Source organism: Petromyzon marinus, chromosome 76, assembly GCF_048934315.1.
Source record: "Petromyzon marinus isolate PM22_M1 ecotype Great Lakes invasive population chromosome 76, UKy_Petmar_22M1.pri1.0, whole genome shotgun sequence".
NCBI classification, from domain to species: domain Eukaryota; kingdom Metazoa; phylum Chordata; class Hyperoartia; order Petromyzontiformes; family Petromyzontidae; genus Petromyzon; species Petromyzon marinus.
Genome location: NC_133742.1, coordinates 874,587 through 891,752, shown reverse-complemented (window position 1 = coordinate 891,752; position 17,166 = coordinate 874,587). Strand labels below are relative to the sequence as shown.

At 55.4% G+C, this 17,166-nt stretch overlaps 1 protein-coding gene across 2 annotated transcripts in view; it reads left to right on the top strand.

The window, feature by feature from the left end:
- Nucleotides 1-17,166, top strand: part of RRM1 (ribonucleotide reductase catalytic subunit M1) — a 350,107-nt gene that overhangs the window by 218,208 nt on the left and 114,733 nt on the right. The window contains exons 3-5 of one of the 2 annotated variants that reach the window (XM_076056594.1): nucleotides 1,008-1,141; nucleotides 2,001-2,071; nucleotides 16,934-17,034. In XM_076056594.1, the coding sequence (XP_075912709.1) occupies nucleotides 1,008-1,141; nucleotides 2,001-2,071; nucleotides 16,934-17,034 (306 nt within the window). Of the gene's footprint in view, nucleotides 1-1,007; nucleotides 1,142-2,000; nucleotides 2,072-2,415; nucleotides 2,484-16,933; nucleotides 17,035-17,166 lie in introns of both variants that reach the window. The other variant, XM_076056595.1, reaches the window with a different exon arrangement.

Sequence of the window (17,166 nt, the reverse complement as noted above, 5' to 3'; positions counted from 1 at the left end):
CCTCTGTATCTCTGTGTCTCTGTATCTCTCTGCCTTCTCCCATCTCTCTCTCCATCTCTCAGCTCTCTCCCATGTCTCTCTGTCTCTCTCTCTCTGTATCTGTGTCTCTCTGTGTCTCTCTGTCTCTCTCCCCGTGTCTCTCTCTGTGTCTCTCTCCGTCTCTTTCTGTGTCTCTCTCTCTCTGTCTCTCTCCGTCTCCCTCTCTGTGTCTCTCTCTCTCTCTGTCTCTCTCTCTGTGTCTTTCTGTGTCTTCTGTGTCTCTCTCCAGTCTCTTTCTCCTTCTCTCTCTCTCTGTGTCTCTCTCCGTGTCTGTCTCCCCGTGTCTCTCTCCCCGTGTCTCTCTCTGTCTCTCTGTGTCTCTCTCTCCGTGTCTCTCTCCGTGTCTCTCTCTCCCCGTGTGTCTCTCTCTGTCTCTCTGTGTCTCTGTGTCTCTCTCTCTGTGTCTGTCCCCGTGTCTGTCTCCCTCGTGTCTCTCTGTCTCTCTCTCCCCGTGTGTCTCTCTGTGTCTTCCGTGTCTCTCCGTGTCTCTCTCCCCGTGTGTCTCTCCCCGTGTCTCTCTCTCCCCGTGTCTCTCTGTCTCTCTCTCCCGTGTGTCTCTCTGTGTCTCTCTGTGTCTCTCTCTGTCTCTCCCCGTGTCTCTCTCCCCGTGTGTCTCCCTCCCGCTCTCGTGTCTCTCTGTCTCTCTCCCCGTGTGTCTCTCTGTGTCTCTCTCACCGTGTCTCTCTCCCCGTGTCTCTCTCCCCGTGTCTCTGTCTCTCCCCGTGTCTCTGTCTCTCTCCCCGTGTCTCTCTCCGTGTCTCTCTCCGTGTCTCTCTCTCTGTGTCTCTCTCCCCATGTCTCTCTGTGTCTCTCTCTCTCTGTCTTTCTCTCCGTTTTCCCTGTACTCTCTCCGTCTCTCTCTCTGTCTCTCTCCCTGTGTCTCTCTCCCGTGTCTCTGACTCTCCCTGACTCTCCCTCTCCCCACCACCACCACCACCCCCACCACCACCACTCCACAACCTCCACAGGCCCAGATGACAATGCGCGTGATCCAGGCCCTGTACAGCGGCGTGACCACCGTGGAGCTGGATACGCTGGCCGCTGAGACTGCCGCCACCATGACCACTCGGCACCCCGACTACGCTTGCCTCGCCGCTCGAACGTCGTCTCCAACCTGCACAAGGAGACCAAGGTGTTCAGTGGTGAGTGGTGGTGGGGATTGGTGGGGGGAGATTGGTGGGGGGGAGATTGGTGGGGGAGATTGGTAGGGGGAGAGCGACTTACGCTTGCCTCGCTCGCTCGAATCGCTCGTCTCCAACCTGCACAAGGAGACCAAGAAGGTGTTCAGTGGTGAGTGGTGGTGGTGGGGGATTGGTGGGGGGAGATTGGTGGGGGAGATTGGTGGGGGGAGATTGGTGGGGGGAGATTGGTGGGGGGATTGGTGGGGGGGGAGAGCGATTTACGCGTCTCGCCGCTCGACCGCCGTTCAACCTGCACAAGGAGACCAAGAAGGTGTTCAGTGGTGAGTGGTGGTGGTGGGGGGAGATTGGTGGGGGGAGATTGGTGGGGGGGAGATTGGTGGGGAGATTGGTAGGGGGGAGAGCGACTTACGCTTGCCTCGCTCGCTCGAATCGCCGTCTCCAACCTGCACAAGGAGACCAAGAAGGTGTTCAGTGGTGAGTGGTGGTGGTGGGGGGATTGGTGGGGGGAGATTGGTGGGGGAGATTGGTGGGGATTGGTAGGGGGAGAGCGACTTACGCTTGCCTCGCCGTCGAATCGCCATCTCCAACCTGCACAAGGAGACCAAGAAGGTGTTCAGTGGTGCGGTGGTGGGGGGATTGTGTGGGGAGATTGGTGGGGAGGGGGGATTGGTGGGGGGAGAGCGACTACGCTTGCCTCGCTCGCTCGAATCGCTTGCCCCACAAGGAGACCAAGAAGGTGTTCAGTGGTGAGTGGTGGGGGGAGATTGGTGGGGGGATTGGTGGGGGGAGATTGCGGGGGGAGATTGGTGGGGGGGAGAGCGACTACGCTTGCCTCGTCGCTCGAATCGCCGTCTCCAACCTGCACAAGGAGACCAAGAAGGTGTTCAGTGGTGAGTGGTGGGGGGATTGGTGGGGGGGATTGGTGGGGGGGAGATTGGTGGGGGGAGATTGGTGGGGGGAGATTGGTGGGGAGATTGGTGGGGGGAGAGTGATTACGCTTGCCTGCTCGCTCGAATCGTCGTCTCCAACCTGCACAAGGAGACCAAGAAGGTGTTCAGTGGTGAGTGGTGGTGGTGGGGGGAGATTGGTGGGGGGAGATTGGTGGGGGGGGAGATTGGTGGGGGGGTGATCTACGCTTGCCTCGCTCGCTCGAACGTCTCCAACCTGCACAAGGAGACCAAGAAGGTGTTCAGTGGTGGGGAGATTGGTGGGGGAGATTGGTGGGGAGAGCGACTTACGCTTGCCTCGCCGCTCGAATCGCCGTCTCCAACCTGCACAAGGAGACCAAGAAGGTGTTCAGTGGTGAGTGGTGGTGGTGGGGGGATTGGTGGGGGGAGATTGGTGGGGAGATTGTGGGGGAGATTGGTGGGGAGATTGGTGGGGGGGGATTGGTGTGGGGGGGGAGATTGGTGGTGGGAGGAGATTGGTGGGGAGGAGATTGGTGGGGAGAGATTGGTGGGGAGGACAGGAGAGACTGGTGGGGAGTGAGACTGGTGGGAGGAGACTGGTGGGGAGGAGAGTGGGCACTTGCCCCAACAGTCTGTTAGAGGCTACAGGGGGGACAGCTTGTCCCGTGTCTACCTATGGAGGTAGACACAGAGGCACGGTGCCTCCATCCCCTCCCTCCTCCCTCCCCTCCCTCCCTCCCTCCCCTCCCTCCCTCCCCTCCCCTCCCCTCCCGCCCTCTCCCTCCCTCTCCTCCCTCCCTCCCTCCCTCCTCCCTCCCTCCCTCCCTCCCTCCCTCCCCTCCTCCCTCCCTCCCTCCCTCTCCCTCCCTCCCTCCCTCCCTCCCTCCCTCCCTCCCTCCCTCTCTCCCTCCCTCCCTCCCTCCCTCCCTCTCCTCCCTCCCTCCCTCCCTCCCTCTCCTCCCTCTCCTCCCTCTCCTCCTCCCTCCTCCTCTCCTCCCTCTCCTCCCTCCTCTCCCTCCCTCCTCTCCCTCCCCTCCTCTCCTCCCCTCCCTCCTCTCCTCCTTCCTCTCCTCCCTCCTCCTCCCTCCCTCTCCTCCTCCCTCCTCCCCTCCCTCTCCTCCCCTCCCTCTCCTCCCTCCCTCCCTCCCTTCCTCCCTCTCTCCCTCCCTCCCTCCCTCTCCTCCTCCCCTCCCTCCCTTCCTCCTCTCCCTCCCCTCCCTCCCTCTCCCTCCTCTCCTCCCCTCTCCCTCTCCCTCTCCTCCCTCTCCTCCTCCCCTCCCTCCCTCTCCTCCCTCCCTCCCCTCTCCTCCCTCCTCTCCTCCCTCCCCTCCCTCCCTCTCCTCCCCTCTCCTCCCTCCCTCTCCTCTCCTCCCTTCCTCCCTCCCTCCCTCCCTCTCCCCTCCCTCCCTCCCCTCCCTCCCTCCCTCCCTCTCCCTTCCTCCTCCCTCCCTCCTCTCCTCCCTCCCTCTCCTCCCTCCCCTCCCCTCTCCCTCTCCTCCCTCCTCCTCTCCCTCCCTCCCTCCCCTCCCTCCCTCCCCTCCCTCCCCTCTCCTCTCCCTCTCCTCCCTCCCTCTCCCTCCTCCCCTCCCTCCCTCTCCTCCCTCTCCTCCCTCCCTCTCCTCCCCTCCTCTCCTCCTCCCTCCCTCCCCTCCTCCTCCTCCTCCTCTCCCCTCCCTTCCCTCCCTCTCCTCCTCTCCTCCCCTCCCTCCCTCTCCTCCCTCCCCTCCTCTCCCCTCCCTCCCTCTCCTCCTCCTCTCCTCCCTCCTCCCCTCCTCCTCCTCCTCCCTCCTCCCCGCCATTCACAGACACCACCACCACCGCCCCCAACCCCCGCCACCTGTAAAATTTTCCGGTCGCTCTTCTGGAATAATTTTTTATTTCCTTTACGGACGCCCACGTAAATTTACGGCTCCGATGGCTCCCGATAGCCTCGGACAGATTTACGTGCTCTGAACGCAGGGCAGTGTACGTGCGTTGTGTGTGCGAGCGTGGGTGAGTGTGGGTGTGAGTGTGGGTGTGGGTGTGAGTGTGGGTGTGTGTGTGTGGGTGTGTGTGTGTGTATGCGTGTGTGTGAGCGTGAGTGTGGGTGTGTGTGAGTGTGGGTGTGAGTGTGGGTGTGTGTGTGTGGGTGTGTGTGTGTGTATGCGTGTGTGTGAGCGTGAGTGTGGGTGTGTGTGAGTGTGTGTGGGTGTGCGAGTGTGGGTGTGTGTGTGTGTGTGGGTGTGTGTGTGAGTGTGTGTGTGTGCGAGCGTGAGTGTGTGTGTGTGGGTGTGTGTGAGTGTGGGTGTGAGTGTGTGTGTGAGTGTGGGTGTGAGTGTGGGTGTGAGTGTGTGTGTGTGTGTGAGTGTGCGAGCGTGAGTCAGTGTGTGTGAGTGTGTGAGTGTGTGTGTGTGCGAGCGAGAGTGTGTGTGTGCGAGCGTGAGTGTGTGTGTACGTGTGTGTGTGTGTGTGCGAGCGTGAGTGTGTGTGTGAGTGTGGGTGTGAGTGTGGGTGTGTGTGTGTGGGTGTGTGTGTGTGTATGCGTGTGTGTGAGCGTGAGTGTGGGTGTGTGTGAGTGTGTGTGGGTGTGCGAGTGTGGGTGTGTGTGTGTGTGTGGGTGTGTGTGTGAGTGTGTGTGTGTGCGAGCGTGAGTGTGTGTGTGTGGGTGTGTGTGAGTGTGGGTGTGTGTGTGTGAGTGTGGGTGTGAGTGTGTGTGTGTGTGTGAGTGTGCGAGCGTGAGTCAGTGTGTGTGAGTGTGTGAGTGTGTGTGTGTGCGAGCGAGAGTGTGTGTGTGCGAGCGTGAGTGTGTGTGTGTGTGAGTGTGTGTGTGTGCGAGCGTGAGTGTGTGTGTGTGTGAGTGTGCGAGCGTGAGTCAGTGTGTGTGTGTGTGTGTGTGTGTGGGTGTGTGAGTGTGGGTGTGTGTGTGTGTGCGTGAGTGTGGGTGTGTGTGTGTGCGAGCGTGAGTGTGGGTGTGTGTGGGTGTGAGTGTGTGTGTGCGAGTGTGGGTGTGTGTGTGTGTGCGAGCGTGAGTGTGGGTGTGTGTGTGTGTGCGAGCGTGAGTGTGGGTGTGTGTGTGCGAGCGTGAGTGTGGGTGTGTGTGTGGGTGTGTGTGTGTGCGAGCGTGAGTGTGCGAGCGTGAGTGTGTGTGTGTGTGCGAGCGTGAGTCAGTGTGCGTGTGTGTGTGTGTGAGTGTGTGTGTGTGCGAGCGTGAGTGTGGGTGTGTGTGTGCGAGCGTGAGTGTGTGTGTGTGCGAGCGTGAGTGTGGGTGGGTGTGTGTGTGTGTGCGAGCGTGAGTGTGTGTGTGTGTGCGAGCGTGAGTGTGTGTGTGTGTGCGAGCGTGAGTGTGTGTGTGTGTGTGCGAGCGTGAGTGTGGGTGTGTGTGTGCGAGCGTGAGTGTGGGTGTGTGTGTGCGAGCGTGAGTGTGGGTGTGTGTGTGTGTGCGAGCGTGAGTGTGTGTGTGTGTGTGTGTGCGAGCGTGAGTGTGTGTGTGGGTGTGTCAGTGTGGGGAGCGGTGGTGTAGTGGTTAGCGCTACGCTGCGCTATGAACCTGGCGACCCGGGTTCGATTTCCGCTCACGGCCAACACCAGTGACGATAATCTGAACCGGTCCCGGGCCTCCCCTAGGTCGACTCAGCCTCAAATGAGTACCTGGTGCGGTGTGGAAACATCGCCACTGGGGAGACAAAGGCGGTCGGGCATGGTGCTGCTGGCCACCCACCCCCTCGTGTACCGTTCCGGCCTTCATAGGTGCTCGCTAACAGCACTTGTTAGCGAGCACCTAAGGCTATACGGGAGATCTTTTATCTTTGTGTGCGAGTGTGTGTAAGTGTGTGTGTGCGCGAGCGTGGGTGTTTGTGTGCGAGCGTGAGTTTGCGTGTGAGTGTGTGTATGAGCGTGAGTGGGTGAGTGAGTAGGTGAGTCGGTGAGTGGGTTAGTTAGTGAGTGAGCTTGTGTGTGAGTGTGTGTGCGAGCGTGAGTGAGTGGGTGAGTAGGTGAGTCGGTGAGTGAGTAAGTGAGTGTGTGAGTGAGTCAGTGTGTGGGTGAGTGAGTGAGTGGGTCGGTGAGTCAATGGGTGGGTATTTGAGTAAGTGAGTGTATGAGTGGGTGGGTGAGTGAGTGAGTGGGTGATTGGGTGGGTGAGTGCGTGAGTGAGTTAGTGGGTGAGTGAGTGAGTCAGTGCGTGGGTGAGTGAATGAGTCAGTGGGTGAGTGAGTGGGTGAATGAGTCAGTGGGTGGGTGAGTGAGTCAGTGGGTGAGTGGGTGAGTGAGTCAGTGGGTGAGTGAGTGAGTGGGTGGGTTAGTGGGTGAGTGAGTGAGTGGCTGAGTGAGTCGGTGAGTGAGTGGGTGAGTGAGTGAGTGGGTGAGTGAGTGAGTGGGTGAGTGAGTGGGTGGGTTAGTGGGTGAGTGAGTGAGTGGCTGAGTGAGTCGGTGAGTGAGTGGGTGAGTGAGTGGGTGAGTGAGTGAGTGGGTGAGTGAGTCAGTGGGTGAGTGAGTGGGTGAGTGAGTGAGTGGGTGAGTGAGTCAGTGGGTGAGTGAGTGGGTGAGTGAGTCGGTGAGTGAGTGGGTGGGTGAGTGCTTGAGTGAGTCAGTGGGTGAGTTAGTGGGTGAGTGAGTGAGTGAGTGGCTAAGTGAGTGAGTCAGTGGGTGAGAGAGCCAGTGGGTGAGTGAGTGGGTGGGTTAGTGGGTGAGTGAGTGAGTGGCTGAGTGAGTCGGTGGGTGAGTGAGTCAGTGGGTGAGTGAGTGGGTGAGTGAGTGGGTGAGTGAGTGGGTGGGTAGGCTCCACGTCGGGAGGGTGGGAAACGTGTCGCTGTCCGCGTAGGGTGCCAATGTAAACATTTCCCGCCCGTGGTGGTGGTGGTGGCTGTGACGATAGCGCCGCTCCGTATGGACACGCGGGGATCCTATTAGCGGGTCGGCGGATACAGCTGCCCGGCGAATTATCACGTCAACAGACGTTAATGTTAACACGCAAACACACACACAGACACACACACAGACACACACACACAGACACACACACACAGACACACGCACACAGACACGCACACAGACACGCACACAGACACAACAACAACAACCGCCATTCGCCACTAAGTGGCGGTGACGTCACCACGACGCTTGTGCCAGGCCATTTGCACCTTGAGGCCACGTGAAGTGTCGAACGCCCGCTGGCAGGAGGTCACGGGGCAGACCCAGCAGGTGCCACGGGTCGACTGACTGAGATGACCGGCTGATGCACCACCTGTGCCCCCTACTGTGCCAACCTGCTGTGCTTTAGCCACCCGGCGCTCCGCTCGTTGTTGTGAGCGTCGCTCCTCCGCCCTCCGTTGTTGGAGGGCGACTGCCTCCAACTGCCCAGTAGCGTCCTTCACGAGCCTCCTCCACAGAGGCCGATCTTGACACCGCCGGTACCAGTCATCGGCAAGTCCACTCAGCTCCACTTCCTCCTGTACCACATCACTCCATCTCTTCTCTAGCCCGTGCCGCGCCCGTTTAGCCCCCTCAATCCGGTCGAACAAAAGCTGTTTCGGCATGCGGTGGCTGGGCATGCGGGCTACATGACCCAGCCATCGCAGCCTTGCCTGCCGGAGGAGCTCACCGATGGGACCTTGCCCAGATCTTTCAAGGATTTGTGAGCTCCTCACACAATTCAGTCTGGATAAACCCAGTATGGATCGTAGGCAGGCCAGCCTAAATGCTTCTAACCGGTGAAGATGTTCCATTAGGGGGCTCCACGGTTCGCAAGCATAGAGAAGGGAGGGAATGACCGTGGCCGAGAAGACTTGAAGCTTAGTGTCGAGCGACAGACCAGGTAGCTTCCACACAGCGTTACGTCACTGATGAAAAGATATTGCCGCTCGACTGATTCGGAGTGAGACCTCTGCTGTTAAACTGGAGCCGTTCATAAGCACACTGCCCAGGTATGGGAGACTCTCCACACTCTCCACAACTGCCCCATCACCGATTGGGAGTTGTGGGGGTGGAGTGTCCGATGGTACAAAATATACCCAGGCAGGTGCTTAATTTTGGTGGGGCTGATGGTAAGGCCCCACCTCTTAGTGGCACGCTCCAGTCTCAGCAGCAGCGTCTCCAACTCCTCCTCTGAATGAGCGACTATTACCAAATCATCAGCATACATAACGTGGTTGAGCAATAGGGAGCCCTCCCTTGACCGCACCTGGGCATCGATCAGCCTCCCATTATATCTGTACCAAATGGAGATTCCCCCGGTACAGCTATTGAAGGCTTAACGAACCACCTGGTCAAAATAGATGTTAAATAATGTGGGAGCCAGAGGACATCCCTGTCGCACCCCAAGGTGTACAGGGAATGGCTCTGACTCCCAGCCACGTAGTTTTACCCAGGCCCGCTCACCATCATGAAGGTCCTTAATGATTGTGAGCAGAGGGTCAGGGACTCCAAAAGCACGAAGAACAACCCAGAGTCCAGGCCTACTGATGGTATCATAGGCCTTGACCAGGTCAATAAAGCAGAGATGTAGGTCTTGATGGAATTCCCTACACCTCTGCTGTAGCAGATGGACAGACAATATGGCATCTGTGCATTACCGCCCTTTACCTGAAACCACATTGGGGCTCCGCAAGCCTCTCCTCAGCGTGCCTGGCAAGGCGATGTTGAATAATAATTGCCAGGACCTTTCCCGGCACACTGAGGAGTGAGATGCCCCTGTAGTTGTTACAGTCTGTGCGGTCCCCCTTCTTAAAGAGGGGGACCACCAGGGCATCCTTTCAATCCTGCGGAACCAGTCCAGTGGTCCAGACTGTTGTTATTATGTCATTTCGGGCATTCTGTGCACAAATGCCACCCTCCCTCAGCATTTCGCTTGGGAGATCATCTCTGCCCGCTGCCTTTCCTGGTCTCAGACTCCGGATCGCCTTCAATACTTCCTCAACAGATGGCACCTCAGCCAGCCACTCACAGGGGGTGACTTCTTCCAATATTTGAGGCACCGCAGCCTCAGCAGGGTCATCCCCACTTTGTGCCACGATGTTTTCCTGGCTGAGGGATTTTCCCTCCCCCAGGACCTCACAGAAATGCTCAGCAAATCTGCGAACCTGTTCCTGGGGGTCGGAGATTGGATCACCGTTTTTTCCCCTAATGATGGTAATAGGTGTGGCGCTGCAGGTTACTTTTTTTGATGGAGTTAAATAGAGATTTGTGATCGCGGGCCACTGAGGCAGACTCCATCTCCTCAGCAACCCGCGACCACCACCCATCCTTGCAGCGCCTCACGGCTCTCCGAACCTCCGAGCAAAGGCTGCGGTAAGCCTCCTCATTCTCTGACGTGGGATTCTGTAGCCGATGACAGTGGGCCTGTCGCTTTTTCTCAACTATCCTGAACACCCCCTCCAATCACCCCAGACCAGGTGCCAGGATCATGACCAACTCGGGCCTTGAAGTCACCCAACAAGATGACTCTATCCCGAGGGGCCACTTTAGCCAGCACCTGTGACAGGAGGTCATAGAGGTCATCTAACTCATCGGCTTTGCCTGCATGCCTCCACGGATGTTCGTCTTCGGTGGGTGCATAATTAACCACGACCACCAGTCCTCGCCTCCGGTTGATGGGAAGGCGAGCCCAAAGTAGCCTGGGGCTTACAGCTTCCCACACCTCACCGCCACACTCCCACGCCCCCTTCATTCTTTTGTTCAAAAGAAGAGCCACACCCTGTTGTTTGGCAGTCTGCTGCCCCGAGTAGAGGGACTGTCCACCCCTCATGGTGGCAGGAGCCAGAAACGGTCCACCGGACCTCCTGAATGCCACAGAGATCCAGGCGGTACCGGTCCAGCTCCCGAAAGGGGAGTGGCAGCCTCTCCTCCGCAGTGAGCGTTCGAACATTCCACGTGGCCACACGAAGTGGCTTTTCGTTGTTTCTGGAGGAGCCCCGAGGGTAGAAATTCAATCTCCTGGCTCCGCCAATTAGGGTTTGGCCAGGAGACGTCATGGATGCCTGTCCCCCCGGGGCCTCCGGCACAAGCTTATTAGTTACATATTTAATTCGTGGTTTAGTGGTAATTTAGTGAAGATGGAGGGGTTACCAGCCCCTCGCACCCGTCCAGAGCCCCCGTTTAGCCACTGTGGTGGTCACAGACGCCATGAGGGGAGAGGCCAATCGGAATTGGCCCTCCCCCCACAGCACTGTCCACGACAGAGTTGCCCGTCCGGCACCGCGAGGAGGTAGGGGGTTGTTTTTGCCGGACACACACACACTTGTACACACACACAACAACAAAAATTTCCCACCAAGTGGCAGTGACGTCACCACGACGCTTGTGCCAGGCTATGTGCACCTTGAGGCCACGTGAAGTGTCAAACGCCCGCTGGCAGGAGGTCACTGGGCAGACCCAGCAGGTGCCACGGGTCGACTGACTGAGATGACCGAGATGACTGGCTGATGCACACACACAGACACACACACAGACACACACACACAGACACACACACAGACATACACACACAGACACACACACAGAGACACACACACAGAGACACGCACAGAGACTCGCACACACAGAGGCACACACGCACACAGACACACGCACAGAGACACACACACAGAGACGCACAGACACACACACAGAGACGCACAGACACACACACAGAGACACACAGAGACACACACTCACACAGACACAAACAAAGAGACACACAGAGGCACACAGACACACACACACAGAGACACACACACAGACACACGCACAGAGACACACACAGACAGGGCTGTAGGGGCAAGTGCTGTTAGCGACTAGCAGCACCTATGAAGGCTACCGGCACTGTGGCACACACAGAGGGGGTGGGTGGGTGGCACCACGCCCGGCCGCCTTTGTCTCTCCCCCAGTGCTAATGCATTAGAGGCGCACAAAAGACACGGACAAAGATCCCCCATGTACAACCACGTGACATAACGTCTGTGTTGTGTGTTGTCTGTGTGCGTGTAGACGTCACGGAGGGAGCTGTACAACCACGTGACTCTGTGTCTCTGTGTCTCTCTGTCGTCTGTCTGTTGTCTGTGTGCGTGTAGACGTCACGGAGGGAGCTGTACAACCACGTGACTCTGTCTGTGTCTCTCTGTCGTCTGTGTGTGTTGTCTGTGTGCGTGTAGACGTCACGGAGGATCTGTACAACTACGTGACTCTGTCTGTGTCTCTCTGTCGTCTCTGTGTTGTCTGTGTGCGTGTAGACTTCACGGAGGGACCTGTACAACCACGTGACTCTGTGTCTCTCTGTCGTCTGTGTGTGTTGTCTGTGTGTGTTGTCTGTGTGTGTTGTCTGTGTGCGTGTAGACGTCACGGAGGATCTGTACAACCACGTGACTCTGTCTGTGTCTCTCTGTCATCTGTGTGTTGTCTGTGTGTGTTGTCTGTGTGTGTTGTCTGTGTGCGTGTAGACGTCACGGAGGATCTGTACAACCACGTGACTCTGTCTGTCTGTATCTCTCTGTCGTCTGTGTGTGTTGTCTGTGTGCGTGTAGACGTCACGGAGGATCTGTACAACCACGTGACTCTGTCTGTGTCTCTGTCGTCTGTGTGTGTTGTCTGTGTGTGTTGTCTGTGTGCGTGTAGACGTCACGGAGGATCTGTACAACTACTTGACTCTGTCTGTGTCTCTCTGTCGTCTGTGTGTGTTGTCTGTGTGTGTTGTCTGTGTTGTCTGTGTGCGTGTAGACGTCACGGAGGATCTGTACAACTACGTGACTCTGTCTGTGTCTCTGTGTCGTCTGTGTGTTGTCTGTGTGTGTTGTCTGTGTGTGTTGTCTGTGTTGTCTGTGTGCGTGTAGACGTCACGGAGGATCTGTACAACTACGTGACTCTGTCTGTGTCTCTGTGTTGTCTGTGTGTGTTGTCTGTGTGCGTGTAGACGTCACGGAGGATCTGTACAACTACATGACTCTGTCTGTGTGTTGTCTGTGTGTGTTGTCTGTGTGTGTTGTCTGTGTGTGTTGTCTGTGTTGTCTGTGTGTGTTGTAGACGTCACGGAGGATCTGTACAACTACGTGACTCTGTCTGTGTCTCTCTGTCGTCTGTGTGTGTTGTCTGTGTGCGTGTAGACGTCACGGAGGGACCTGTACAACCACGTGACTCTGTCTGTCTGTGTCTCTCTGTCGTCTGTGTGTGTTGTCTGTGTGTGTTGTCTGTGTTGTCTGTGTGCGTGTAGACGTCACGGAGGATCTGTACAACTACGTGACTCTGTCTGTGTCTCTCTGTCGTCTGTGTGTTGTCTGTGTGTGTTGTCTGTGTGTGTTGTCTGTGTTGTCTGTGTGCGTGTAGACGTCACGGAGGATCTGTACAACTACGTGACTCTGTCTGTGTCTCTGTGTTGTCTGTGTATGTTGTCTGTGTGCGTGTAGACGTCACGGAGGATCTGTACAACTACGTGACTCTGTCTGTGTGTTGTCTGTGTGTGTTGTCTGTGTGTGTTGTCTGTGTTGTCTGTGTGTGTTGTCTGTGTGTGTTGTCTGTGTGTGTTGTCTGTGTGCGTGTAGACGTCACGGAGGATCTGTACAACTACGTGACTCTGTCTGTGTGTGTTGTCTGTGTTGTCTGTGTGCGTGTAGACGTCACGGAGGATCTGTACAACTACGTGACTCTGTCTGTGTGTGTTGTCTGTGTTGTCTGTGTGTGTTGTCTGTGTGTGTTGTCTGTGTGCGTGTAGACGTCACGGAGGATCTGTACAACTACGTGACTCTGTCTGTGTGTTGTCTGTGTTGTCTGTGTGCGTGTAGACGTCACGGAGGATCTGTACAACTACGTGACTCTGTCTGTGTGTTGTCTGTGTTGTCTGTGTGTGTTGTCTGTGTGTGTTGTCTGTGTGTGTTGTCTGTGTGTGTTGTCTGTGTGCGTGTAGACGTCACGGAGGATCTGTACAACTACGTGACTCTGTCTGTGTGTGTTGTCTGTGTGTCTTGTCTGTGTGTGTTGTCTGTGTGTGTCGTCTGTGTGTGTTGTCTGTGTGCGTGTAGACGTCACGGAGGATCTGTACAACTACGTGACTCTGTCTGTGTGTGTTGTCTGTGTGTGTTGTCTGTGTGTGTTGTCTGTGTGTGTTGTCTGTGTTGTCTGTGTGTGTGTAGACGTCACGGAGGATCTGTACAACTACGTGACTCTCTGTCTGTGTGTTGTCTGTGTGTGTTGTCTGTGTGTGTTGTCTGTGTGTTGTCTGTGTGTGTTGTCTGTGTGTTGTCTGTGTGCGTGTAGACGTCACGGAGGATCTGTACAACTACGTGACTCTGTCTGTGTGTGTTGTCTGTGTGTCTTGTCTGTGTGTGTTGTCTGTGTGTGTCGTCTGTGTGTGTTGTCTGTGTGCGTGTAGACGTCACGGAGGATCTGTACAACTACGTGACTCTGTCTGTGTGTGTTGTCTGTGTGTGTTGTCTGTGTGTGTTGTCTGTGTGTGTTGTCTGTGTGTGTTGTCTGTGTGCGTGTAGACGTCACGGAGGATCTGTACAACTACGTGACTCTGTCTGTGTGTGTTGTCTGTGTGTGTTGTCTGTGTGTGTTGTCTGTGTGTGTTGTCTGTGTGTTGTCTGTGTGCGTGTAGACGTCACGGAGGATCTGTACAACTACGTGACTCTGTCTGTCTCTCTGTCTGTCTGTGTGTGTTGTCTGTGTGTGTTGTCTGTGTGTGTTGTCTGTGTGTGTTGTCTGTGTGTGTTGTCTGTGTGTGTTGTCTGTGTGTGTTGTCTCTGTGCGTGTAGACGTCACGGAGGATCTGTACAACTACGTGACTCTGTCTGTGTGTGTTGTCTGTGTGTGTTGTCTGTGTGTGTTGTCTGTGTGTGTTGTCTGTGTGTGTTGTCTGTGTGTGTTGTCTGTGTGTGTTGTCTGTGTGTGTTGTCTCTGTGCGTGTAGACGTCACGGAGGATCTGTACAACTACGTGACTCTGTGTCTCTGTGTCTCTGTGTTGTCTGTGTGTGTTGTCTGTGTGTGTTGTCTGTGTGCGTGTAGAGACGTCACGGAGGATCTGTACAACTACGTGACTCTGTCTGTGTCTCTCTGTCGTCTGTGTGTGTTGTCTATGTGCGTTGTCTGTGTGTGTTGTCTGTGTGTGTTGTCTGTGTGTGTTGTCTGTGTGTGTTGTCTGTGTTGTCTGTGTGCGTGTAGACGTCACGGAGGATCTGTACAACTACGTGACTCTGTCTGTGTGTGTTGTCTGTGTGTGTTGTCTGTGTGTGTTGTCTGTGTGCGTGTAGACGTCACGGAGGATCTGTACAACCACGTGACTCTGTCTGTGTCTCTCTGTCGTCTGTGTGTTGTCTGTGTGTGTGTAGACGTCACGGAGGATCTGTACAACCACGTGACTCTCTGTCTGTGTGTTGTCTGTGTGTGTTGTCTGTGTGTGTTGTCTGTGTGTGTTGTCTGTGTGTGTTGTCTGTGTGTGTTGTCTGTGTGTTGTCTGTGTGTGTGTAGACGTCACGGAGGATCTGTACAACTACGTGACTCTGTCTGTGTGTGTTGTCTGTGTGTGTTGTCTGTGTGTGTTGTCTGTGTTGTCTGTGTGTGTTGTCTGTGTGTGTTGTCTGTGTGTGTTGTCTGTGTGCGTGTAGACGTCACGGAGGATCTGTACAACTACGTGACTCTGTGTCTCTGTGTTGTCTGTGTGTGTTGTGTGTGTTGTCTGTGTGTGTAGACGTCACGGAGGATCTGTACAACTACGTGACTCTGTCTGTGTGTTGTCTGTGTGTGTTGTCTGTGTGTGTTGTCTGTGTGTGTCGTCTGTGTGTGTTGTCTGTGTGCGTGTAGACGTCACGGAGGATCTGTACAACCACGTGACTCTGTCTGTGTCTCTCTGTCGTCTCTGTGTTGTCTGTGTGTGTTGTCTGTGTGTTGTCTGTGTGTGTTGTCTGTGTGCGTGTAGACGTCACGGAGGATCTGTACAACTACGTGACTCTGTCTGTGTGTTGTCTGTGTGTGTTGTCTGTGTGTGTTGTCTGTGTGTGTCGTCTGTGTGTGTTGTCTGTGTGCGTGTAGACGTCACGGAGGATCTGTACAACCACGTGACTCTGTCTGTGTCTCTCTGTCGTCTCTGTGTTGTCTGTGTGTGTTGTCTGTGTGTGTTGTCTGTGTGTGTTGTCTGTGTGCGTGTAGACGTCACGGAGGATCTGTACAACCACGTGACTCTGTCTGTGTCTCTGTGTTGTCTGTGTGTGTTGTCTGTGTGCGTGTAGACGTCACGGAGGATCTGTACAACTACGTGACTCTGTCTGTGTCTCTGTGTTGTCTGTGTGTGTTGTCTGTGTGTGTTGTCTGTGTGCGTGTAGACGTCACGGAGGATCTGTACAACTACGTGACTCTGTGTCTCTGTGTTGTCTGTGTGTGTTGTGTGTGTTGTCTGTGTGTGTGTAGACGTCACGGAGGATCTGTACAACTACGTGACTCTGTCTGTGTGTTGTCTGTGTGTGTTGTCTGTGTGTGTTGTCTGTGTGTGTCGTCTGTGTGTGTTGTCTGTGTGCGTGTAGACGTCACGGAGGATCTGTACAACCACGTGACTCTGTCTGTGTCTCTCTGTCGTCTCTGTGTTGTCTGTGTGTGTTGTCTGTGTGTGTTGTCTGTGTGTGTTGTCTGTGTGCGTGTAGACGTCACGGAGGATCTGTACAACTACGTGACTCTGTCTGTGTGTTGTCTGTGTGTGTTGTCTGTGTGTGTTGTCTGTGTGTGTCGTCTGTGTGCGTGTAGACGTCACGGAGGATCTGTACAACCACGTGACTCTGTCTGTGTCTCTCTGTCGTCTCTGTGTTGTCTGTGTGTGTTGTCTGTGTGTGTTGTCTGTGTGTGTTGTCTGTGTGCGTGTAGACGTCACGGAGGATCTGTACAACTACGTGACTCTGTCTGTGTGTTGTCTGTGTGTGTTGTCTGTGTGTGTTGTCTGTGTGTGTCGTCTGTGTGTGTTGTCTGTGTGCGTGTAGACGTCACGGAGGATCTGTACAACCACGTGACTCTGTCTGTGTCTCTCTGTCGTCTCTGTGTTGTCTGTGTGTGTTGTCTGTGTGTGTTGTCTGTGTGTGTTGTCTGTGTGTGTTGTCTGTGTGCGTGTAGACGTCACGGAGGATCTGTACAACCACGTGACTCTGTCTGTGTCTCTGTGTTGTCTGTGTGTGTTGTCTGTGTGCGTGTAGACGTCACGGAGGATCTGTACAACTACGTGACTCTGTCTGTGTCTCTGTGTTGTCTGTGTGTGTTGTCTGTGTGTGTTGTCTGTGTGCGTGTAGACGTCACGGAGGATCTGTACAACTACGTGACTCTGTGTCTCTGTGTTGTCTGTGTGTGTTGTGTGTGTTGTCTGTGTGTGTGTAGACGTCACGGAGGATCTGTACAACTACGTGACTCTGTCTGTGTGTTGTCTGTGTGTGTTGTCTGTGTGTGTTGTCTGTGTGTGTCGTCTGTGTGTGTTGTCTGTGTGCGTGTAGACGTCACGGAGGATCTGTACAACCACGTGACTCTGTCTGTGTCTCTCTGTCGTCTCTGTGTTGTCTGTGTGTGTTGTCTGTGTGTTGTCTGTGTGTGTTGTCTGTGTGCGTGTAGACGTCACGGAGGATCTGTACAACTACGTGACTCTGTCTGTGTGTTGTCTGTGTGTGTTGTCTGTGTGTGTTGTCTGTGTGTGTCGTCTGTGTGTGTTGTCTGTGTGCGTGTAGACGTCACGGAGGATCTGTACAACCACGTGACTCTGTCTGTGTCTCTCTGTCGTCTCTGTGTTGTCTGTGTGTGTTGTCTGTGTGTGTTGTCTGTGTGTGTTGTCTGTGTGTGTTGTCTGTGTGCGTGTAGACGTCACGGAGGATCTGTACAACCACGTGACTCTGTCTGTGTCTCTGTGTTGTCTGTGTGTGTTGTCTGTGTGTGTGTAGACGTCACGGAGGATCTGTACAACTACGTGAACCCGCGTAACGGAAAGCACTCCCCCATGGTGTCTCGCAGCACGCTGGACATCGTCCTCGCCAACAAGGATGTGAGTCTCAACCACCACCACCACCATCACTGCTACCACCGCCACCACCACCACTACCGCCACCATCACCACCACTACCGCCACCACTGCCACTACCACTACCACCACTAACACCACCACCACTACCACCAT